This window comes from Eriocheir sinensis, unplaced genomic scaffold, assembly GCF_024679095.1.
Source record: "Eriocheir sinensis breed Jianghai 21 unplaced genomic scaffold, ASM2467909v1 Scaffold491, whole genome shotgun sequence".
NCBI classification, from domain to species: Eukaryota; Metazoa; Arthropoda; class Malacostraca; order Decapoda; family Varunidae; genus Eriocheir; species Eriocheir sinensis.
In genome coordinates, this window is record NW_026111822.1 from 302,982 (window position 1) to 327,915 (window position 24,934).

A 24,934-nucleotide genomic window follows, 5' to 3' on the forward strand; every position below is an offset into this window, starting at 1 on the left:
CTTGATGTTCTTGTTGATGATGATGTTCTTGTTCCTCCTCTTGTTCTTGTTGTTATTGATGTTTTCTTGGTCTGTCCCCTTTACCTTATATCAAAACAATGGTAACAACAACAATAACAATAACCTACAAAACTAACACCCAACACCACCTCTCCCCCGCAGGACTCCAAGAGCAGCACGAAGATCCTTATGATCGACCCCTCGCTGGTGTTCCGGCCGGAGGAGGCGGTGAAAGAGAGCGGTGACTGGCAGTTCAGGACCTTTGATGAGAACTCGACCGACCCGCAGCAGATGATGGTCAAAAACACATACCTACAGATGCACACCCATCAATGCGTCGACTACGTGAAGAGGAAGGTGAGGAAGAGGAGAAAGAGAGGGGAAAGGAGGAGGTGTAGAAGGGAAGTTAAGGGAAATGTGAAGGAAGAAGGGATTAAAGAAGAGATAACAGAGAGAGAGAGAGAGAGAGAGAGAGAGAGAGAGAGAGAGAGAGAGAGAGAGAGAGAGAGTTAAGGGGAGTGAGAAGGAAGAGGGAAAGGAGGGAAAATGGAGGGAGGGAGAGGGACGGAGAGACGAAGGGAGGGAGAGAGAGGGGGAGGGGGGGGGGTAAGTGTATGAGGCCTTATTGTGTGCTCAGTCACAACTATCATACACACACACACACACACACACACACACACACACACACACACACACACACACACGTGAACTAGATAACTTGTCGCCATTGCATTCATTACGGAAACACAAGCACCGCCTCTCATCTCTATCTCTTCATTTGCTCCTTTTTTTCAGTTCAATCTTATCACTCTCTATTTTTTTCCTGCTTTCTATTGTCTCCTCAACTACCCTTTATCTTGAGTCTTGTTTATCTGTTTCCCTTTTTATCACATTCCACCTCATCCACATCCATTATCACTTTCTCCGTCCCCACATTTTATTTTCAGGTATTTTCAGGCAGGTACCGCCCCCTTCCCTTGTTGTGCATTCATTCCTACCATTGTATCTTTTTAGTTTCATGGTGCTACCTACATGTGTATTACTAGTTGTATAATCACATTCTGCCCTGCCTGGGGGTTGGGATGGCATGTTCCTCCCTTCTTCCTTGTTTACCTGCAACAATAAACTATCATTCAATCAGTCATCCCACTCCACATCTTTCCTCCTCCTCTCTCATGCATGTCTTCTGCCTTGCTAACCCCGTAAAGTCATCATTTCTCTCTTAACGCGCCCCTGTTGATATACAAGGACAGTCATCTTCATCGTTCTGCGCTTACCAACGCCTCTCCGTACCTATATTTTCCCTGCATCTCACTTGTTTACTCTTTTTCCTCCTCGTCAACCTTATAAATTCACCCCATCTTCTCTCTGTTCTTCCTGTATCTCACTTATTTACTCCTTGTCCTCCTCGTCAACCTTATAAATTCACCCCATCTTCTCCCTGTTCTCCCTGTATCTCACTTGTTTACTCCTTGTCCTCCTCGTCAACCATATAAATTCACCCCATCTCCTCCCTGTTCTTCCTGTATCTCACTTATTTACTCCTTGTCCTCCTCGTCAACCTTATAAATTCACCCCATCTTCTCCCTGTTCTTCCTCTATCTCACTTATTTACTCCTTGTCCTCCTCGTCAACCTTATAAATTCACCCCATCTTCTCCCTGTTCTTCCTGTATCTCACTTATTTACTCCTTGTCCTCCTCGTCAACCTTATAAATTCACCCCATCTTCTCCCTGTTCTTCCTCTATCTCACTTATTTACTCCTTGTCCTCCTCGTCAACCTTATAAATTCACCCCATCTTCTCCCTGTTCTTCCTGTATCTCACTTATTTACTCCTTGTCCTCCTCGTCAACCTTATAAATTCACCCCATCTTCTCCCTGTTCTTCCTGTATTTCACTTGTTTATTCCTTGTCCTCCTCGTCAACCTTATAAATTCACCCCATCTTCTCCCTGTTCTTCCTGTATTTCACTTGTTTACTCCTTGTCCTCCTCGTCAACCTTATAAATTCACCCCATCTCCTCCCTGTTCTTCCCCCGGCCAGCACAAGAAATATGTCTGTTTAATAAGATCGAGGCACCTATTTAGATGTGCCAACCGCTTATGCTAACCCCCCCACCCCACCCCCCTCTCCTCCCTGCCTCTCCCCAGCACAAGGAGTGGGGTCAGTTCAACAAGTTCGAGGCCACGATCATGGAGGCGTTGGAGAAGCTGAACGACCTGATGGACGAGAGTGACCCGGATGTCGACGTTCCCAACCACATCCACGCCTTCCAGACCGCCGAGCGTCTGCGTGAGGCCCACCCCGACAAGGACTGGCTGCACCTGACGGGCCTCCTCCACGACTTGGGGAAGGTGAGAGACGCTAGAGACGGGACTGGAAGGTGAGGTTTTCATTTCTATGGTAAGGAAGACAGTCGTGATTTACCCTTGATGTAGAAGTTCGAAGGGGGAGGTACAGAGGCTAAGGTAAGGGAAGTGGGAAGGAGAAAGACTTTACGACCTACTGACGACCTCCCGCGACCTGCAGTTACATAATATTTATCACATATCAAAATAACAACTAAAAAACATGCAAGAAAAAAATACATACGTGAAGTTTGACTCGACTAATTACCCCCGGCGTCGTGTTCCCCAGGTGATGGTCTTCTACGGGGAGCCCCAGTGGTCCACGGTGGGAGACACGTTCGCGGTGGGCTGCGAGTTCTCTCCCTCCATCGTGTACCGAAACTCAACCTTCCACGACAACCCCGACCTCAACAACCCTAAATTTAAGTAAGTATTGGTGTGTGTGTGTGGGGGGGGGGGGGGGGGGGGGGGGATGTAGTCAAGGTAGCGGTGTATGTGTGTGTGTGTGTGTGTGTGTGTGTGTGTGTGTGTGTGTGTCCATTGATATGTTTCCTGCACTTTCACACATCTATGCAAACCGTACTAAAGATTGTTACAACTCGACTACCTGTTTCCGCCTGCAATTTATCTCCTCTACCTCATCTGTGGGGGTATGAGAGGGCAGCAGCAGGAGAGGAAGGGATGAGCGTCGAACTGAATACCTGGCGACGGGAGACACAAAATCTTTAGGAGAGTCAAATGGATCGTGAAAGAATCGCTTACGTAGAATGAAGCAAGAAGTAAACGACAACCTTGAAGAACACATAAATACGACCTGTTCAGTGTTCCCTGGTTGATCCACGACATTGCATTTACTTTTTATATTTTTGTGATGTTTTCTTGTGGGCAGCAGTACGAAAACATTGAGGAACACTGATAAACACGACTTGGCTTCTCTTTGATGCTCTATACGGGATTTCATTTATATTTTTGTGATGTTTTCTTGTGGGCAGCAGTACGAAAACATTGAGGAACACTGATAAACACAACTTGGCTTTTATTTGATGCTCTATACGGGATTTCATTTATATTTTTGTGATGTTTCCTTGTGGGTTGTAGTATGGGAACCTTGAAGAACATCGACTTGGCTTCTATTTGATCTTCCATACGGTATTTCATTTATTATTTTGTGATGTTTTCTTGTTTTTTATTGTTCCTGTTCTTGTTCTCGCCAGCACGGTATAGTTTTTAGATTTTTCCCAGGTTTTTGTTTTTTGTTGTATTGTTATTGTTCTTGTTCTCGCCAGCACCAAGTACGGGATGTATGAACCGAACTGTGGCCTGGAGAAGGTGTACATCTCCTGGGGTCACGACGAGTACATGTACCAGGTTCTGAAGCACAACAAATGTACACTGCCGGAGGAGGCCATGTACATCATCAGGTAGGTGTGGGGGGCGGGAGGGAGGGAGGGGAAAGGAAGGAAGGAAGGAAGGAAAGAAGGCAGGAAGCAGACAAGGAAATTTGGGGGAAAGAAAGAAGGACAAGAGGAAAATATAGCATGATAGAGACGTGGGTTACCAAGGAAGGAAAATAAGGAAGGAAGGAAGGAAGGAAGGATGGAAGCAGACAAGGAAATTTGGGGGAAAGAAAGAAGGACAAGAGGAAAATATAGCATGATAGAGACGTGGGTTACCAAGGAAGGAAAACAAGGAATGAATGAAGGAAGGAAGGATGGAAGAAGACAAGGAAATTTGAGTTACCAAGGAAGGAAAGAAATGAATGAAGAAAGACAAGGTTATAGGAGAGGGAGAAAGATAAATGACCAGATATACAACTGTTCTACACACTCACACTTAACTATCCCACCTGCACACTTAATTAATAACCCTACCTGTTTTTCTTACCTGTATGTGGTGTCGCCAGGTTCCACTCGTTCTACCCGTGGCACGGCAGCGGGGATTACTACCACCTCTGCGACAACCGTGACATGGAGATGCTACCCTGGATCAAGGAGTTCAAGTAAGTGATGACCCTTTACTGACCCACCAGCTCCCCACCACAACCCAGTCCCCTCTCACAAGCCCTTAGAGCCGATTTCACAGTCCAACACAGTGTCTTCGTAGCAGCCCGAACCAAACTATAGAATCCCATACAATCCAAAATGGTGAGGTCTTCGATGCCACACTAAATACACAAGACTTTTCCTGTATAGCTTCATCAAATATGTGAACTTAAATATAAACACCAGACACTATACGTGGAAATTTCGAAGCTTCTGGTATTGGTTTGGGAGCTTACTAATCCATCGTGGGGAACTGTGAAACTGGCCTTTAGTCGATGTTTACAACCCCACCACTGCCTTATCCTCTGTGCAGCCCCCCCAGTGTCAATTAAAACCACCCCAAAATAACCTAAGTCCATTCAACGCTGGTGTTATTAAAAGTAGTGCCTCACGGAAAGGTTAGAGTATACCATATTCATTGGGAGTATCCTAAAGGTAGATTATCGAAGAATATGAAAGTTTGCGCATAGCCATCCTCTTTTGTTGTTTTTGCTAGATGTTAAAGGTTAAAAGTAGTAGTGACTGTGATGTAGTAGTGATGGGAGTAGTAGTAGTAGTAGTAGCAGTAGTAGAGGTAATAGTAGTAGTAGTAGTAGTAGTAATGGTAGCAGTAGTAGTAGTAGCAGTAGTAGTAATAGGATTGTATTGAAACGGGGTATCAGGTTAACTCGGTGTTGGACTTGAGCAGGAAGTAGCGTAAGAAGAAAAGAGTAAATACATAGAATAACGTTACTAAGTTAGTCGAGGTCCTTCAGCAAGTCACCTGCAAAAAAAAAAAAAAATGTATGTCTGACCTTGCAGCAAATTCGACCTGTACACCAAGAAGCAGAAGATCCCCGACATGAAGGCGCTGCAGCCCTACTACCAGAGCCTCGTCGACAAGTACTGCCCCGGCAAACTCAAGTGGTAGCGGCCTCCCCCTCTGCCTCGCCCCTGGCATCCTCACCTCCCTCCTCCTCCCCTGCACCAAAGAGAGGCAGATACAGGCTGGGTGGGGGCTCGTCGGATGAGGATCAGCTGTGACGTGTGTTCTTTGTGGAGTGTTTGGGAGAAAGATGATTTATGGGACTCGAGGAGCTTTGGGACAAGAACCTGTGGGCGGCGGAGGAGGGTAGAGGTTGTCGGCTCAGCGCCCGCCCGCCCGCCCGCCCTGCCCCGCACCCACCCGTGACTAGTGTATCATTAGTCGCTTGTTTATCTCGAGTGTCGTGTTGTTTCGTGTAGTTTGCTTGACTGCGCTGGTTGTTGTTGTCCCGCACTGTGGTTCGTACAAACACTAAAGTGCTTCTGGATTCAGTGGCGTACCTAGGGATCTACATATGGAATTATCCGATTTGCCATATTTCCTTGCATTTTCTTTATTTCAAAATCTCGTATGGTGGCCTATGGGGGAGCAGGTTCTTGACCCCCCAAACCCCCGTTACCCCGTCGCTACGCCTCAGTCTGGATCTCGAGTCTTGCGGTAGTCAGCCCTAAAGTGGTGTGTCTTGTGCTGCGTTTTCTTTCGTCCGTGCCGTGTGCACCAATTTACCTGATTTTCTTAGATGTTGGCAGTGTAGGAACCAAAACTATGTTGCTTATGATATGATTAAAATAACAGAACGCGATTTTGATCATCTTTTATTGTCTGCCTGCCTTGAGGCGCCCACACCCTAGTAAATGGTTTTCAAAAGGCTGTTGTTCAGGCCAGTGCGTCACGAAGGTGTCTCGATATTTTTTTTTCAGGTGAATTCTGTCCTCAGTCCACAAGCTTATGACCAGGTAATTGGATTGGGGTAACAGGGAATCCGGAAGCTCGCCACCTGCCGACACATCCCGACGCTTGGCCCGGGACAGCCTGGGATGACACTCACGATGCGCGTAGTGACTGTTTGGGCTTTTTTTTATTAGGCAAGGAGAGTGTACGAAGGAAAGGTTCGGAAAAGAATGGTACGAAGGTGAAAAAAAAGATCAGTGAAAGTTGAAGGCCATTCTGCCTGTGTGTGTGTGTGTGTGTGTGTGTGTGTGTGTGTGTGTTAGATCGGAGTGTGGCATTATGATAACAACCATTGCGCATGCAGTAAAGTATCAGATGGAATTATAAGAATTCGTCCCGACAAAGTCTTGGAAGGTGTGTGTGTGTGTGTGTGTGTGTGTGTGTGTGTGTGTGTGTTCTATAAATGTTGCATTTTTCCGTTAAGTCACTGGGGGCGAGAGGGAAGGGGCTTGTTGTATTGGACTACTTATTAGGAGGAACCAATAACGTTTCGAGTTCACACCCGGCACTGTAGTTTGATAATCACAGAGGTGGACTCGTTATCATCACTCGCTTCTCCTGCTAAAGGCGGTATCTAACTTGACAGGTGCCGAGCCCAGTAGTTACATAATCCTTATAATGCATCGTTTGGTTTATTTCAACATTCCAGTCCCTACAAGGGCTTGCATGCGGGGTTTCTTCTCGTAGGACTGATGAGGAGTTCGGAACTTTTTTCGATCCTGTGTAGCGTGTTCGAAGCCCTTCACAATGTAGACTACACTATACACTGTACACTAAAAAGGTGAGTACAGTGGAAGATTTCGCTGCACAATGTGAAATGTAAACTTGAAAGGCAATGGTTGATGCATTTATTTGTTTGTCTTGAGACTTCCCGCTGCTGTATTCGGTGGTTCAAGTTTCAGTGGTTCAGCTTCAGCCACTCGCACCGGCGGCCGGCGACTCAGTAACAGTCAGACGCCAGCGTGAGCAGCATGGCCGTGCCTGCTGGTGGCTGCCTGCTGACGATTCCTCTCTGAATCCGGGGAGCAGTTTTTGCCTTCAGGTGAGGTGAGGACTTGGTGCACTGTTCTCAGTTTCATAACAGGAGAAACACACGAGGTTGCTAGGCATTTAACGGAAGCCAGAAACGGGCCAGCATGGCTATAGACCAGTGGGTTTAAGCTGGGGGCGTTAAGAATTTTGAGGGGGATGCGAGCTTAGGAGGAAAAGTTGGAATTTCTGTTGTTGGAGCGTTCGGTATTAACTATACTATTGCGATGTTTATGGGGAAAAAAAGGCATGAATGCCTTTATAAAATTTAGTTTTCTAAAGTCTGGTTTTAAATAAGTCTAGGAGCGAATTTTACCTTCAGATGCAAGTGGGGCGCGGAGGGAAGGGTCCATTCCTAGAGGTGGCGTGGTAGAAAAAAAGATTAAAGAACAGCAAAATATATTAGTTCCCCCATGCTGAGAGAGAGAGAGAGAGAGAGAGAGAGAGAGAGAGAGAGAGAGAGAGAGAGAGAGAGAGAGAGAGAGAGAGATCCCACAAAGTCAAAATATATTAGTTCCCCTATGCCTAGAGAGAGAGAGAGAGAGAGATATCCCACAAAGTCAAAATATATTAGTTCCCGATGTCTAGAGAGAGATTTACATAGAAAATCAGACCACACAGAGATGAGAGAGAGAGATATCCCAGTCAAAAATATATAGTTCCTGATGTCTAGAGAGATTTTATATAGAAAAATCAGACACAGACCACGGCCCAGACTTGGTGGTCTGTCTTAAACCTAAGTGATTTTACATTAATCAGAAGACTCCAAAACGTTGCGTTTCTACTCTAGTTGATATTAAGTTGAAGGAAGTGACGGTCGAGCTTATTTTTGAAGGAGTCAATCGTGTTACACTGGACCACTGATGATGGGAGCTTATTCCATTCTCGCACTACAACGTTGGTGAAGAAAAATTTGGTGCAGTCTGAATTTACTTGTTTACATCTGAGTTTTACGCCATTGTTCCTCGTGCGCAAAGTGTCATCGATCATAAACAATGTTGATCTGTCTACATTCGTGAAACCATTAAGTATTTTAAGATATTCGATCAGTTTTCCTCGGAGGCGACGTTTCTCAAGAGAGAACATGTTAAGGGTAGAAAGCCTTTCTTCGTAGGATTTGTTGCGCAAGGAAGGGATAATTTTCGTTGCCCGACGCTGAACACCTAATTTAGCAATATCCTTTGCATGGTGGGGAGACCAAAACTGTATTTAGTTTAGTTAGCTCAGACCAGGTTAGGTTATTTGATTAGGGTAGTTAGTTTGAATTGCGTTCAATGAATGTGTAATACTATGCTTCAGTTTGCCATTGCCAATGGAGCTTGGGAATAACAACAACAACACTAGACTTAGTCATTCACTTGTTCTTATTGGACTAACCTGCAGTTTGATGTAGCAGCAAGTAACAGCTAACACAGCACAACAAATAAGTAATTACTGAGAAACCATGTATACAAGAAGGTAGTTGGTGTGGAGGAGAAATAGCTACTAACTCTGCCCTGTGCACAGGTGCCACAAAGAGACGCTGAGAAATGTAAATCAAGTAGGGGTGCATTACGGGTGCCCAAAGAAAGAGGGGACACGAAATGGGAAATTGGGACTGAGTGGCAAACAGAAGGGAGGAAAGGACCTGCAGAAGCCACTGCCTCAACAGACTATTGGAAATGGTCAGTAAGTAAGTCTGCTGGTCAACAGAAAAATACTCTTGATGTCGTGCCTGGCATGGGCACTCCTTAATTATGTTGGTTCATTATACCTCAAAGTAAAATTAATTGTTGATCACTTAAAGCAGAGAGTAAAATTAGTAGTTTATTTACCAAGTCTTATAAGGCACCGTTATCGCACACAGGATTACCATCTGCCAAATAACATGGGCAGCGTGACTAAGAATATTACTTGAGGTAAATATAGAGATTCTGATGATGAACTAAGGGTCCAGGGACAGGACTCAGCCATACAAGACTAAATCATAACACTTAGAACTTAGTCTAATTATAAACTAACATGTAAACACAAGAAACAAGTAGCACAAAGAACACCTATCAAGTGTTCCCACTAACATGGGGTGAAAAACCTGCTCACTCAGTCTCAACACCACTCATCACTTTCATTAAGCCTTGACTACAACTACTGAGTGTTTGCACTCCACCGTGGTGAGAGTGACACACACACACACACCATTTCTCCTTTTCCCTCTTTCCTCCTCCTCCCGCACACAGGGCATGCTGGCTTGGGTCCCGACAGCAGTCCAGACCGCCACAGGCTGCCGCACGCCGCCAGCAGGGCGACTTTGTCCTGCCTTCACGGGGCGGCGGGGCTGGCTGTGGGTCACGGGGCAGCGTGTGTTAGCCAGGTTATTCTTCCAGACACAAGGAGGGCTGCTCACAGCGTGCGGGGGCGCGGGGTGCCCCGTCTGCTGCCTCAGCTGGGTCACGCGATGTCGTGAGCCGAGGTTTACTCGCCCCGTCCCCGTGAGTCCGTGGCTGCCTGGGTGCCTCGCGGGGCGGCCAGCTTTTGCTGTACGCGTAGTGTAGAAGCGGCAGCGTGTGTGGGGGGGGGGGCTGTGGTGCCCTTCTCCTTCTCTTTTTCTTATTCCTTTTTTTATCTTATTTATCTTCGTCTTCCTATTCCTCGAGATCCTCCTCCTCCTCCTTCATTTTCTTCCATATATTAACTTTGTCCTTTATTTCTCCTCTTCCTCCTCTCCTCCTCCTCCTCCTCATAGTGAGTCCCCTTCGTCTGGTCAACCTCACACGCTTATACTTCCGCCCACGACAGGGCAGTAATGAGCTCTCTCTCTCTCTGGGTTATTCCAATTTTTTCTTTCTTCCTTCTTTTCCTGTGTATCTGATATTCTCTCTCTCTCTCTCTCTCTCTCTCTCTCTCTCTCTCTCTCTCTCTCTCTCTCTCTCTCTCTCTCTCTCTCTCTCTCTCTCTCTCTCTCTCTCTCTCTCTCTCTCTCTCTCTCTCTCTCTCTCTCTCTCTCTCTCTCTCTCTCTCTCTCTCTCTCTCTCTCTCTCTCTCTCTCTCTCTCTCTCTCTCTCTCTCTCTCTCTCTCTCTCTCTCTCTCTCTCTCTCCTCTCTCTCTCTCTCCTCTCTCCTCTCTCTCTCTCTCTCTCTCTCTCTCTCTCTCTCTCTCTCTCTCTCTCTCTCTCTCTCTCTCTCTCTCTCTCTCTCTCTCTCTCCCCCCGCGGTCCGTATGAAGATTAAAAATGAGGAGGCGGTATGAGAGATATTTCCTCCTCCTCCTCCTCTTCTGTAGTGGGCGTGTTGAGGGCGTAAGGGCTTTGTGTGTGTGTGTGTGTGTGAGTGTGTGTGTGAAAGGGGGAAGGCAGGCAGCGACTCTCCCAAGGAAAAACACACACACACACACACCATTACAATCTCGCTATATATCTAAGTAGTAGTAGTAGTAGTAGTAGTAGTAGTAGTAGTAGTAGGAGAAAGAAGAGGAGGAGTTTTGTTGTAGTAGTAGTAGTAGTAAGAGGGGAGGAGGAGTTTTGTAGTGTAGTAGTAGTAGTAGCAAGACTTAGTAGTCACCCACCTGGAAGACCCTCATGTCCCTGGGGTTGCCGGCTTTCTTGAGGCAGTTCTGGTTACACTTCAGAAAGAACTTGAGGAAGAACCTGCAACGAGAAGACGAAGAAGATTACTGAACGAGAATAAGAGAACGACGAAGAGGAGGTGATAAACAAAGGGAGAGGAGAAGAAAAAGATGAAAGAAAGAAGAATATGGAAAGACAGAGAAAGAAGGAAGAGAAAGAGGAAGAAAAGACATAAGGAGATAAAAAAGATGAAAGAAAGAAGGAGATACAGAGAAATGATGAACTGTGAGGCAAAGACAGAACACACAGAGATAAGAGAGACAGAACTAGACATAAGGTAACAATTATGAGATAGAGAGAAATAATGAACTGTGAGTTAAAGACAGAACACACAGAGAGAGACAGAACTATTATAAAGAGGAGTGGGAGAAAGAATTTATATCAGAGTTGGCTGACGATTAGAAATGGATCTTGGTATGTACGGAAAATTGTGTACAGGTGTGTGAGGGCCCTATAAGGAACAGCTGGCTGGGATGATTAAGAGAGCGCGATCGAGGATTAATTAAAAAGACGAGAGGGCAATCAAGATATATATATATGAGGAAGAATGAATTAACTGTGAGGTAAAGACAACATTTGAAACATTTAAAACATTTCTTAATAGCCCATTAGGTACAGTTACATATGTTTTTGCATGTATTGTTAGAGGCCAGCCTTTACATAACACACAGAGATAAGAGAGAGACAGAACAAGACACAAGGCTATCTCGACCGGTAGGCGCTGTATCGCAATTTCGAGACCAGAAATGGCTTTGCCGTGACGTGCTCTCTCAGGAAAGTCCCCATTTGCAAGGAAATAGCCCAAATAACAAAGATAGGATACAGTGCTGGGAGTGTTGGAGAGACTGGAGGTAGAAGGAAGGAGACCAGTTGGTAGACCTAGGAAAACATGGAGAAGGTGTGTACAGGAAGACTTGGCATTGATGGGACTGGATGAACATTGGGCAGACGACAGAGTAGAATGGAGGTAGAAGGAAGGAGACCAGTTGGTAGACCTAGGAAAACATGGAGAAGGTGTGTACAGGAAGACTTGGCATTGATGGGACTGGATGAACATTGGGCAGAAGAGAGTAGAATGGAGGTAGAAGGAAGGAGACCAGTTGGTAGACCTAGGAAAACATGGAGAAGGTGTGTACAGGAAGACTTTGGATTGATGGGACTGTACAAGCATTGGGCGTCCAACCGCTCAGGAAGATTGAATTAAATGGACCTTAACCTAATGAATGATGATGATAATGACATTGTACTTACCAGGGACTGAGTGGTCATAGTAGTAGTAGTAGTAGTAGTATCAGCTGTCATGGAAGTACTATATAAGGGACTCAATAGTAGACATAGTAACAGTATAGAGGATTTAATAGTACACATAGTAGTAATAATAGTAGTAGTAGTAGTAGTAGTCTCAGCGGTCTCCTTGAGTCCGTCGTCAATGTAGATGTAGTTTCCCCACCTCCACCATCTTAGTAACATTGATGTGGCCGAGGTCAACAACATCCGCCGAGCACATCTCACAGAACTACTTGTCCAGGGCGAGCTTGACCCGGCCGCCAACCTTCAGCCAGATCGATCTCCGCTGACGCTCCCTGGGAAAGGTCAGGTCAGGTTAGGTTAGGTCGCGAGAGGTCATGGTGGGGTCAAACGAGGGTGGGTTATGTTTTAGGAGGCAAGTAAAGAAATGGAAAAATCACTGGGCTCTTTTTTTATATATATTTTTTTTTTGTGTGTGTGTGTGTTTGCGTGCGTGTGCGTGTGCGTGTGCGTGCGTGTGTGTGTGTGTGTGTGTGTGTGTGTGTGTGTGTGTGTGTGTGTGTGTGTGTAGTGGAAGGCAGGGTACAGGGCTCCTCTTCTTACTAAAACCTTGATTAAAAGGAAATAAACAAATATATATAAATCCTGGGAGCTATTTTATTCTTATGTTATGTAAATGGTATGTCAATTAGTGTTTCCTATCCATGACTTTTATATGCAGATGACACAGTATATATATATTAGCTGTAACACACAAGGATGCCAATTAAGGAAGTTTCAGGCAAGCAGGGAAAAGAACTGGACTCCTGTAACAAACGGATGCCAGAGAACAAGTTATCACTTCACTCAGGAAGAACTGAAGCCTTGTTAGTAGCTAGGCTCAAATAGAAAACGAGGGAAAGGGAAAAAAAACTCAGTCACATGTAATAACCATACTATTGAGCCAATCTGTGGATTTATTTTCTTCAACAATGACACCTAGTCTTTCCATATGGTCTAATTCCTTCTTAAGTTTATCCCTCAGAGCAACAGGTATTTCTCTAGGAGGGTGAGCCACAGGGACAACACTTGGACCAAACTGTAATTCAACTGTTGGAAAGTTGGAAAGTTTTGTTTAGTGGGTGCAACATCTGTGGTCATATGCCGGAGAGAGACAGAAGGGGAAGGAAGGAAAGTTTTGTTTAGTGGGTGCAACATCTGTGGTCATATGCCGGAGAGAGACAGAAGGGGAAGGAAGGAAAGTTTTGTTTAGTGGGTGCAACATCTGTGGTCATATGCCGGAGAGAGACAGAAGGGGAAGGAAGGAAAGTTTTTTTTTAGTGGGTGCAACATCTGTGGTCATATGCCGGAGAGAGACAGAAGGGGAAGGAAGGAAAGTTTTGTTTAGTGGGCGCAACATCTGTGGTCATATGCTGGAGAGAGACAGAAGGGGAAAGAATTATAGGAGAAGGGAACAGACCCCAGGAGACGGGACACAACCCCCGATTAATACCTGGTACCCATTCACTGCTGGGTGGACAGGGGTGTAGGGTATCAGAAAAGCTGCCCAAATTTTTCCACTCTGCCCGGGAATTGAACCCGGGCTCTCTCAGTTGTGAGCCAGGTAATTTACCTGTACCATCCAGCAGGCATCCCAGTCCCTCCAATACATCAAAGAATTCCTCCAACATACCATTTGCACCATGAATTGTAGGCAATGTCCAGCGCACGCCTGTGGTCGACGCATGTGTAGGCATTGGCACCCATCAGCTGCATGGGCGGAACCTTAGACATCTGTGGGAGAGAGAGAAAGAGAGATTGACAAATAATATAGAGGGAGAGGAAGATAACAGTGAGATACAGGGATTTTAACACGATAATGAGGTTAACCCGGTAGCAGCGACGGACTAAATTTGTGGCTTTACCATGTAGCAGCGACAGGCCAAATTTGTACCATGATATAAACCCTCAAAAATAGATGATACATAATCTGATCGCAAATGCTTTGATATATATGAAATGGTTTGTGTGAGGGGTGATTTTTTTCTCATTTTTCTCGCTTGGAGGGACCATTAAGAAACATGATCCCCGCTGCTACTGGGTTAATATCTGTGTTTTTATGAGCGTTTTTACAAGTTCATTGCGCAGAGGAAGGGTCAGACTACCACCAGGGTCATTAAACTACCCATGGAAATGCCCCAAACACCTATGAAAGCCTTGTCAAGCATTTTTTTTCTACAACAAAGGAGACAGCTTAAGGGCACACACAAAAAACGGAAACTATATTTAAAAAAAAGCCCGCTACTCGCTGCTCCCAAATACCACGTGTCAACTCCTGTGCAGATGACAAAAACTTGGATCTTCAAGTCCCTCCCTGTCTTAGCCTGTGGGGGGAGTCTCAACGCCCTGCCCCTGCTGTGGGTGGTGTGTGGGGGTGTGTGGGGGTCTGGTGCAGGGCCCACAGCTCCACCGTCAGGCTCAGGAGGGAGTCTCCAGGGCCGACGGGTGCTGGGGGAGGGGGAAGGCACCATATCAGAACACTCCTTACCCTGAGAGCATGTCAAGATATGTAACACAGCAACATTCAGTAGATATGTACCATTAAAACCTCTCTTGAACCCAGCTATTAAAACCTCTTGTAAGCCCAGCCATTAAAACCTCTTGTAAACCCAGCCATTAAAACCTCTTGTAAACCCAGCCATTAAAACCTCTTGTAAACCCAGCCATTAAAACCTCTTGTAAACCCAGCTATTAAGACCTCTTGTAAGCCCAGCTATTAAAACCTCTTGTAAACCCAGCCATTAAAACCTCTTGTAAACCCAGCTATTAAAACCTCTTGTAAACCCAGCTATTAAGACCTCTTGTAAGCCCAGCCATTAAAACCTCTTGTAAACCCAGCCATTAAAACCTCTTGTAAACCCAGCCATTAAAACCTCTTGTAAACCCAGCCATTAAAACCTCTTGTAAACCCAGCCATTAAAACCTCTTGTAAACCCAGCTATTAAGACCTCTTGTAAGCCCAGCCATTAAAACCTCTTGTAAACCCAGCCATTAAAACCTTACCTTATCGCTTGTGTGAGTCCTCCCCTGCATAGGAACAGCTGCGTCATCCAGGGGTAAACCAGGGAATCAACCACTCATATCCACAGTAGACCAGGCAACCGACCACTCCTCCAGGGGCGGGTAGACCAGGAATTCAACCACTCAGCGGATGACCAGTGTTGTGTAGCTTTCCAGTCTGAAATCGAGGGAGTTCGTAACCTAACCGATCATGGATATTAATCAGTGTTTCTACTCAAAGACAAACTGTGTGCGATGAACATTCAACGAGTCGGAAATAATCACTGGATATTTACGACACAATAACAAAAATATCTGACATCAAACCTGATCCATTGGAGACCTGTGACATTATCAGTAAAGGCAATTAGGGCACTCACTCACCAGGACGTCTCAGAATAAGTGCGCCGAGGACTATTATCGAGGCTAACATGGCTGTGGTCCGGGGCGTGGAGCCTCATCAACGGTGACGAGGTGTTCTGTTGTTGAAGCTCGGCCGTGGAGGTTTCTTGTTACCTGTTCTTTACTAACTAGAGAGAGAGAGAAAGACACAGAGAGATTGAGAGATAGAGAGACAGACAGAGAGAGACAGAGACAGAGAGAGAGATTGAGAGAGAGAGAGAGAGAGACAGAGACAGAGCAACACACACACACAGACGTACGCACAGTGCAGTGAGGGAGAATTAAGACAAACACACACACACACACACACACGCACAGACGTACACAGTGCTGGGAGGGAGGAAGGACAGGCAGCATGGCGGTACATTGTTTATTACGGAACGAAATTCGCGTTACAGCTGCAAGGTGCTCTCAACCACAATGCCTTACAAAACCAGCAGTAGTTACCTCCTCCTGCTGCAGCGACCTCCCCAAGACGGAGGGCCCCCAGACCCCGCCCAGCGAGGATGCGCCTCCCCGGCCACCTGGTCAAAGCCTGGTCAACCAGTCAGCCAGAGAGGTGCGCCCCCGCCGACAGGGCCCAGAAGCCTTCCGCATCGGGCGGGTCACCACAGCCGCCTCTTCTTGCTGCTCAGGAACACAACAGGCTAAAAGGCAACAGTTACACACACGGACATATAAAAAAAAGAAATCCTAACCGACATCTCAGAGGGAGACGCCCAAAGGCGGCAGACTCAAACGCAGAACGGAACACACCCGTTCTGTGAAAGAGCCAACCGTCGTACCCCTAACACCCTAGGCCCCACCAGCCTCCTCCTGTGAGGAAAACTGGTCCTCAGTTTGGGCAGCTCGTAAGGAGCTACCCTGGCGGCAGAGCTGTAACACAGACTGGCCCGCGTACAACCCCGCCGCCTAAACTAACACCTTGCCAGACCTCCCTACGGGAGAATCTGACATCTATCTGCGCGTCTTTCAAGCGTTGCTCCGACTCCCTACCCGCCCGACCACCCGTCCGCCCGCCCGTTCCCACGTACGCCCGCCCGTCCGCCCATCCGCCCCCCGCCCCCAACCCGCCCGCAAGCGTGCGAGCAGAGGTACGACGAGCGTCAGTGCGGCGGAACGTAGCGTACGGGTTCCGTGCGTTCGTACGTGTGGCCGTACGGTTCAGCGTAGACGCTGCTGCCTGCCTACCTGACCGAGGGTGGGGTGCCCGCCCGACAACCCGACCGCAAGGTGGCCTGCCTACCTATCTGATGGCCCGACTGACAGCCTGACCACCAGATAGCTTGCCTGTCACCTGCTAGCCTGACTGCCAGGTGGCACACCCGCCCGTCGGCCTGATGGACAGACGGCCACGCCCATGCCTTCCTGACACAGTGATTAGCTAAGTCCCCCGCCAACACCCCACACAAAAAAAAGACACTCACACAAAAAAAAAACTCACACACCCTACATAACCTGCACCGTAGTGCTACCCAAACCTCAGCAGCTCCCGCGTTGCACACCGCCACCGCCGTTGGTCGCCCGGCAGCATCCACCCAGCGCCTCGCCAGGGACAACAGCTAAAGAGCTAGGGAGGAAGGGGGTTATGGGGAAAAAAACATACATAGAAATGAAATCCTAGCAGTCACACAGCAACACACAGCAAAAGGTCAAACACACGGCAGGCCTGCCATCACACACACAAACACACACAGCACACTAAACCAAATACCGTGGATATACCGTAGTGACGTGATGTGATGTCCTCGCTGCACGCGCCTCCGGACTGCCACACACACACACGCTAGCTATTGGGTATAAACACACGGGAAAAAGGCATAGAAAAAAAAGACATCCTAAATAAAATAACACACACAAGCACTCAGCGGGGGTTTGGGGAGGCAGACGGAGGAGGGCCAGTTAGCATGGGAAAGGGGAATCGCCCTGCCCAGGAGATGGATATAGTCTTGGCACCCCCCCCCTGGCGTGAAGGTGTACCCAACACACCAGGCGGTAAGGCTCGACACAACCCAAATCCCAGGAGGTTCATCCCCCAACCCACTTCCAGCCCACCAACCATTCTACCCCACCCGCCCTTACCCACTAAGCACCCACAGACATACACCAAAAAAAAGACTCCACTCCCATCAGACTCCTTGGAAGAAGGCAGCCTGATCCACCTAATAAAAAAGCCAGGCTCAACCTTACGGAAGAGTCTGGCAAAACTTCGGCGGAGACAACGCGAAAGGCAACGCCTGGCCAAGCAGAGCCCGACCGCTCTGACCCCCGGAAGAGAGGCCAGAGTAGCTAGAGTCGGCTTCCTCCTACGGAGAAAACCGACAAAAAAACTTCAGACATCTCGGAGGGAGACCGTCTGAAGGTGGAAGACTCAAACGCAGAACGGAATCACACCCGTTCTGTGAAAGAGCCAACCGTTGTTACACCTAACACCCTAACACCCTAACACCCTACACCAGCTAAACAAACACCCTACACCCTGACGTGCTGCTCCCGCGCTGCGCCGATGCTCTCCACTTACGCGCCTCTGAAAGAACAAGACCGACTTAGACACAACCCAGGAGACTGACGGAGAATTAGACACACTATGAAAATTATACAAGAGCAACAGTATTTAATGATCTCGTTATTTGACCGACTATCATTTCATTACTATTATTGGTATTGTTATATTCATTACTATTATTGGTATTATTATATTCATTACTATTATTGGTATTATCATAATCATTATCATTGTTTACCTGGACGCCAGAGGATACAGGCAAGGGACGACACACGCAGCCGCCTCCATCAACGTGTCTCTCCAGCCGGGGCAACACGCTGGAAGTACAGGGAGACTCAGACATGCGGAGAGGCAGCGGCGGAGACATCCAGACATCTTGGCTCAGACACAGGTGGCTGCTCCATTAACCCGGCAGCAGCGACGGGCCAAGTTTGTGGCTTTACCGTGTAGCAGCGATGGGCCAAGTTTGTGCCATGATATTTAAACCCCCCAAAATAGATGATGCATAATCTGATCACAAATGCTTTGATATATATTATGAAATGGTTTGTGTGTCCAAACTCCTTATGCAAGAGTTAAGAACATAAGGAGTCTGCAAGAGGCTGGTTAGGCTATACAAGGCCATGGCTTTATCTAACCTCTTCTTGAATGTATCTATGGTATTGGCACCCACAACATGGCCCCCAAGCCTGTTCCACTCATCCACCACTCTGTTAGTAAACCAATTCTTGCCTATGTCTTTGTTGAATCTGAATTTGTCTAACTTAAAACCATTTCCATGCGTCCTACCTGGCTCTTTCACTCTCAAAATCTTATTGACATCCCTTTATTAAATCCTTCATCCATTTACAGACTTCGATCAAGTCTCCTCGCAACCTTCGCCTTTCTAGCGAGTGTAGATTTAACTGCTTCAGCCTGTCTTCATAAGGCAAGTTTCTCACCCCCTGAATCATCTTTGTCATCCTCCTCTGTACAGATTCTAACACCTTGATATCCATTCTATAGTATGGGGACCAGAACTGCACTGCATAATCTAGGTGAGGTCTAACTAGTGCTAAGTAAAGTTTGAGGATGACTTCAGCGCTCCTATTGCTTACGCTCCTTGAGATGAAACCAAGTACTCTGTTGGCACGATTTTTGGCCTGAATGCATTGAGCCCTAGGACGGAGGTCAGCGCTCATTAGGACTCCTAAGTCTCTCTCACGCCCAGACCTGCTTAGAGGAGTGCCATTTAAGGAGCAATTGTGTAAGGGGTTATTCCTACCTACACTCAAAATGCTACACTTCCCGACATTGAATTCCATCTGCCACTTCCCCGCCCAATCATATAGTCCGTCAAGCTCATCCTGGAGAACGGTAGCGTCCCTGTCTGATTGGATTACTCTACCGACCTTGGTGTCATCTGCGAACTTGTTGACATCACTACTAATTCCTCTGTCCAAGTCATTGATGTAAATAATAGAAAGCAGAGGACCCAGCACCGACCCCTGAGGGACTCCACTCGTAACACTGCCCCATTCAGATTTCCTACCATTGATTTGCACTCTCTGCTTCCTACCACTGAGGCACGCCCTGATCCAGTTCAAAACTTTACCAGCTACGCCGTGAGCCTGTAATTTTAGTAATAGCCGGTGATGGGGAACTTTGTCGAACGCTTTACTGAAATCTAGATACAATATGTCACAGTTTTCATCTCTGTCAACCGCCTCGATTACTTTAGTGTAGAAGGACAACAGGTTAGTAAGGAGGAGGAAGACCTTTGTGAGCCCATGCTGTGAATCATGAATTAAATTATGCTTTTCTAGATGGTCCAGAATGCTCCCGGCTATAATTTGTGGCTTTACCGTGTAGCAGCGACGGGCCAAATTTGTGGCTTTACCGTGTAGCAGCGACGGGCCAAATTTGTGGCTTTACCGTGTAGCAGCGACGGGCCAAATTTGTGCCATGATTGAAACTCCCCAAAATAGATGATACCTAAACTGATCACAAATGCTTTGATATATATTATGAAATGGTTTGTGAGCGGGGTGATTTTTCTCATTTTTCTCGCTTGGAGGGACCATTAAGAAACATGACCCCTGCTGCTACCACCACCACCGGGTTAAGGTCAACAAAATTGTAATGCCAAAATTTAATTAAGTACGGGAAAGATAGAAATTAGGGAGGATAAGTAGTTTTAAGTATTTTTAAGAATGTATAAATTCCATCGCTATCTCTCACGTACTTAACTGAATTTTTCTTAACTAAAAATGGTCAAATCATCACTTATCTCCTCTATTATGCATATATAATCATTTTTGCAATTACTAACATTATATACTCATTTAAATCAATTTTCACACGTATACAAATATTGTTACATGTACCCTGTACTGTCCAAACCCCTTATGTAAGAGTTAACCAGCATCTCCACTCTTTCATCCCTATACTGTCCAAACCCATTATGCAAGAGTTAACCAGCATCTTCATTCTTTCATCCCTGTGCTGTCCAAACCTATTATGCAAGAGTCAACCAGCATCTCCACTCTTTCATCCCTATACTGTCCAAACCCATTATGCAAGAGTTAACCAGCATCTCCACTCTTTCATCCCTATACTGTCCAAACCCCTTATGCAAGAGTTAACCAGCATCTTCATTCTTTCATCCCTGTGCTGTCCAAACCCATTATGCAAGAGTCAACCAGCATCTCCACTCTTTCATCCCTATACTGTCCAAACCCATTATGCAAGAGTTAACCAGCATCTTCATTCTTTCATCCCTGTGCTGTCCAAACCCATTATGCAAGAGTCAACCAGCATCTCCACTCTTTCATCCCTATACTGTCCAAACCCATTATGCAAGAGTCAACCAGCATCTCCACTCTTTCATCCCTATACTGTCCAAACCCATTATGCAAGAGTTAACCAGCATCTTCATTCTTTCATCCCTGTGCTGTCCAAACCCATTATGCAAGAGTCAACCAGCATCTCCACTCTTTCATCCCTATACTGTCCAAACCCATTATGCAAGAGTTAACCAGCATCTCCACTCTTTCATCCCTATACTGTCCAAACCCCTTATGCAAGAGTTAACCAGCATCTTCATTCTTTCATCCCTTACACTGGTAAACTCTGGGGCACCCTTCCTGTGTCTATATCTCCTCCTGCCTTCGACTTGAATTCTCTCACGAGGAATGACTTATCGAGACGCCTCTCCTCCCGAAACTGACCTCCCTTTCAGCCGCTCATAACTTTTGTTTCTGAAGGAGCAGCGATTAACCCAAGAACATCGGCAGACCCTTTTCTGGGGTTTCACAAGTCATGGCTGTGGTACGGTGGACCCTAAAATGGGCTTGCCATAAAACCCACAATTCGAGCTAATTCTAGGCGATGGTGGCACAGCGCAACCCACCATGCATGCCCCGGGTCATTGTGGTGGGTGAGTGATCTTGAGGTGGGCTTTTTGTCATGGGTGGTGCTGTAAGGTCATGGCAGACTGAATTAGCTATCCACACAGTAACCACTTGTCAAATTCTCTGCATTTGACAAGTGACTCTCGGCTAGATGCCACAAGACTGTTTATTTTGTGACAAACACCACACAAACAGAATGGAGTTTGAGCAGAAGGAAATATTCTTAATGGCTTTGTGGTTATGAGAGGAGCAAGATGGCGCCACTATAAACACTCGCCTGCGCCAGAACGGGCTGGGCCGACCATCAGGCCCCACCAGGAAGATGCCTACCGGCGCAACAGGCAACGATGTAAAAAAAAATAAAAATAAATAAATAAATAAAAAAAGGTACTCTGATGTACGTTCCATGCTCTTTTCTGTGTCTCAAAATGCAGTGTAATGTTGACTTTTCTCGGCCACTTCTCGGCTTTCCCGTTGCCGACGCCCACGGGTTAAGGCCTTCCCGGCAGAGGATCTATATAGTGACGTTTGGAAATTGGGACTTTTTGTCGGCGCGTCAGTGTATAGACGTTTGCTCTCATTTGCCCACATTAGATAGCAGCATGGCGCCACTATAAACACTCGCCTGCACCAGAACGGGCTGGGCCGACCATCAGGCCCGACCGGGAAGATGCCTGCCGGCGCAATAGGCAGCAACGTAAAAAAAATAATAAATAGAATAAAGAAATAGACGATTCCTTACTACTGACAAAATTAACAAAATAAATCGCCATTGGGCATCTCAACCCCCTGGACACTTGCCGACATTGCCTCTGAAGGACAGTCACCCTTGTGCCTTGTGGGATATGCAACGCACATCAGCTGACACCGGGAACTTTTGCATTTTTTCCTAGTTTCTTTTATTATCATAGTCTATCATGTCAGGGAGAAAGAGACCTCTTGAGCCGGAGGAAATGACTCCTTTGGTAGCCGAGGATATAGGTGCTGATTTTTTGGATGATTTTGATGATCCTGACTCATGTACCATCAGTGGTTACACTCTAAACCTTCATTTGAATGTATCAATATACATATAACCAGTCTAACTTAACCCTTTCATTGCTAAACGCTTGCAGCGGGCGTTAGGCGTCTTTGCTGGTGGTGCTAAACGCTCACTGCGACATTCAGCCGCACTCAAATCTCCCGCGTATGAGTGTGTTCAAACACTAATTCTCACAACACAGGATTGCCAATTGAGTGTGTTTTATACTAAACTTGGTGGAAAATCATGTCAGCCCAGCGCGGCAAATCTACGGACGAGCAACTGGTGGATGTTCTTGTCCAATATAGCGACATTTTTACATAGCTTCACCTGACGGATTCTTTGACCAAATAGTTGTACATTTTTCAGCTGTCAATACTGCCCTGCCAGCACCCCGTCATCAAGAGATCTACAGTAGTTGCCTTACGGCTGACCGTCGCGCACGTAGAAATGTACGTCTTCACAGGCAACACCCCCTGAACGTGCCTGTATGTTCGCAGGAGAGGCTTACATTACTGAATCTTATAGATCTTGGCCTCTTCTTTCCAATGAAAGTTTTGTTTTGAAACTGTGATGAATAGTTTGTGAGATACAGCGGTTAAGAGAGATTCCCTTCCCCTGCTGGGGTGTCCGAGCGCGCCTGAGGGGATAGTCTCGTTGCGAGCGCTTAGCAACGAAATGGTTAAATAACATCTATATATAGATGTAAATGTTTGTTCAGTTTTGCGGCAGAGTCGATATAGAAACGTCACTCTGGAATGCCCACTTGCGGGGAATCTATATACACATATGGATGTTTAATGACGAGATTTTCTATTCTCTTTTTTCTATTACTCTCTCGGTCCCACACGTCCTCTGCGTGTATCGAAACACACGGGAAATTAATCACAACAGGGAGAGGGTATTCCCCGGCTGCCTGGGATTGAACCCGCGACCAGCGTGACGGGAGAGCCACTCCTTACCGAGTCGGCCAAAGAGGTACCCCACTGGCTAAGTGGGTTATGGGAGGCTCGTTCATCAGGCCGCACTACAGATGAACATCAACAGCGTCTATACAGAGACTATTTTTTGGGGGGGTTGTACATACATCTCCCCTGCCGCCGGGAAGGGGTTAACAGGCTATTTTTAAACCTATTTTTTGGGGGGGTAGAACATACGTCTCCCCTGCCGCCGGGAAGGGGTTAACAGGTTATTTTTAAACCTATTTTTGGGGGGGTAGAACATACGTCTCCCCTGCCGCCGGGAAGGGGTTAACAGGCTATTTTTAAACCTATTTTTTGGGGGGTAGAACATACGTCTCCCCTGCCGCCGGGAAGGGGTTAACAGGCTTTTTATAAACCTATTTTCTTGTTGCCCTAGAGCGGTTTCTTTAGCTGTAAAAAACAATATCCATTATCCACACAACTATATCAAAATGCTTACCGGTCTCCCCAGCTGAAGAGGTCACGGACAGAGGAGGTCACGTGCGCCCTCCCCAGCCCATGTCCCCCGGCGCCCATCTCCCGGAACACAGCAACACACAAACAAACGCTAGCTATGGGTATAAAAAAAGATTACGTGCAAAAAGTTCACACACAAAAAAATACATCCTAACAAAATAATAGTGCGAAGGCATACCGCCAACGCACACACACACACAATCATACGACAGGCCTGCCATTCACACACAGACGCACACACAAGAGAACCCACTTAACCAAACCGTTGGTGTCGTCGCGATGAGTCCTCTGCATGGTCCGTCCGCGGCATCCTGCAAAAACAGAGAAGCATATTAGAAAAGGGAACATTAAGGGCCGCTTCCACAGTCCATCATGGTCTTTGTAACACTCCCGAACCAAGCTATAGAATCCCATACTGTTCTAAATGGCGCGGTCTTCGATGACACACTAAATACACAGAGCTTTTCCTGTATTGTGTTGTCAAATTTGTGGACTTGAATATAAACAGGATCTCAGCTTACTCATCTCCCTTCTCTTCCCTTTCCTTCATATCATAAACACAGCTTATCCTGTATAGTCTTGTCAAATTTGTGAACTTGAATATAAACAGGATCTCGGCTCACTCGTCTCCCAATCTCATCTCCCTTCCCCTCCCTTTCCTACGTACCATAAACACACAAGACCTTTCCTGTATAGTCTCGTCAAACTTGTGAACTTGAATATAAACACCATCTCAGCTCACTCATCTTTCAATCTCATCTCCCTTCTCCTCCCTTTCCTTCGTATCATGACAATATAAGACCTTTCCTGTATAGTCTCATCAAACTTGTGAACTTGAATATAAACACCATCTCAGCTCACTCATCTTTCAATCTCATCTCCCTTCTCCTCCCTTTCCTTCGTATCATGACAATATAAGACCTTTCCTGTATAGTCTCGTCAAATTTGTGAACTGGAATATAAACAGGATCTCGGCTCACTCGTCTCCCAATCTCATCTCCCTTCTCCTCCCTTTCCTTCGTAGCATAAACACACAAGACCTTTCCTGTATAGTCTCGTCAAATTTGTGAACTTGAATATAAACTCCAGACACCGTACAAGGAAATTTC

At 46.4% G+C, this 24,934-nt stretch overlaps 1 protein-coding gene and 1 long non-coding RNA gene across 3 annotated transcripts in view; one reads left to right on the top strand and one right to left on the bottom strand.

The window, feature by feature from the left end:
- LOC126992583 (inositol oxygenase-like) overlaps positions 1–5,996 on the top strand; it is a 22,410-nt gene extending 16,414 nt beyond the window's left edge. For both annotated transcript variants that reach the window (XM_050851394.1, XM_050851393.1), the window contains exons 2-7: positions 163–357; positions 2,152–2,355; positions 2,639–2,775; positions 3,636–3,770; positions 4,253–4,348; positions 5,193–5,996. In XM_050851394.1, coding sequence (XP_050707351.1) covers positions 163–357; positions 2,152–2,355; positions 2,639–2,775; positions 3,636–3,770; positions 4,253–4,348; positions 5,193–5,301 — 876 coding nt within the window. In that variant the 3' untranslated portion in view covers positions 5,302–5,996. The remainder of the gene's footprint in view (positions 1–162; positions 358–2,151; positions 2,356–2,638; positions 2,776–3,635; positions 3,771–4,252; positions 4,349–5,192) is intronic.
- An 11,558-nt stretch (positions 5,997–17,554) lies between these two features.
- On the bottom strand, positions 17,555–24,493 carry LOC126992578 (uncharacterized). The gene is made up of 3 exons (XR_007746654.1): positions 23,809–24,493; positions 18,212–18,290; positions 17,555–17,994 (listed from the first exon to the last, which is right to left on the bottom strand). It is a non-coding gene; the product is annotated as an uncharacterized LOC126992578 (long non-coding RNA).
- Between the last annotated feature and the right edge of the window lie 441 nt (positions 24,494–24,934).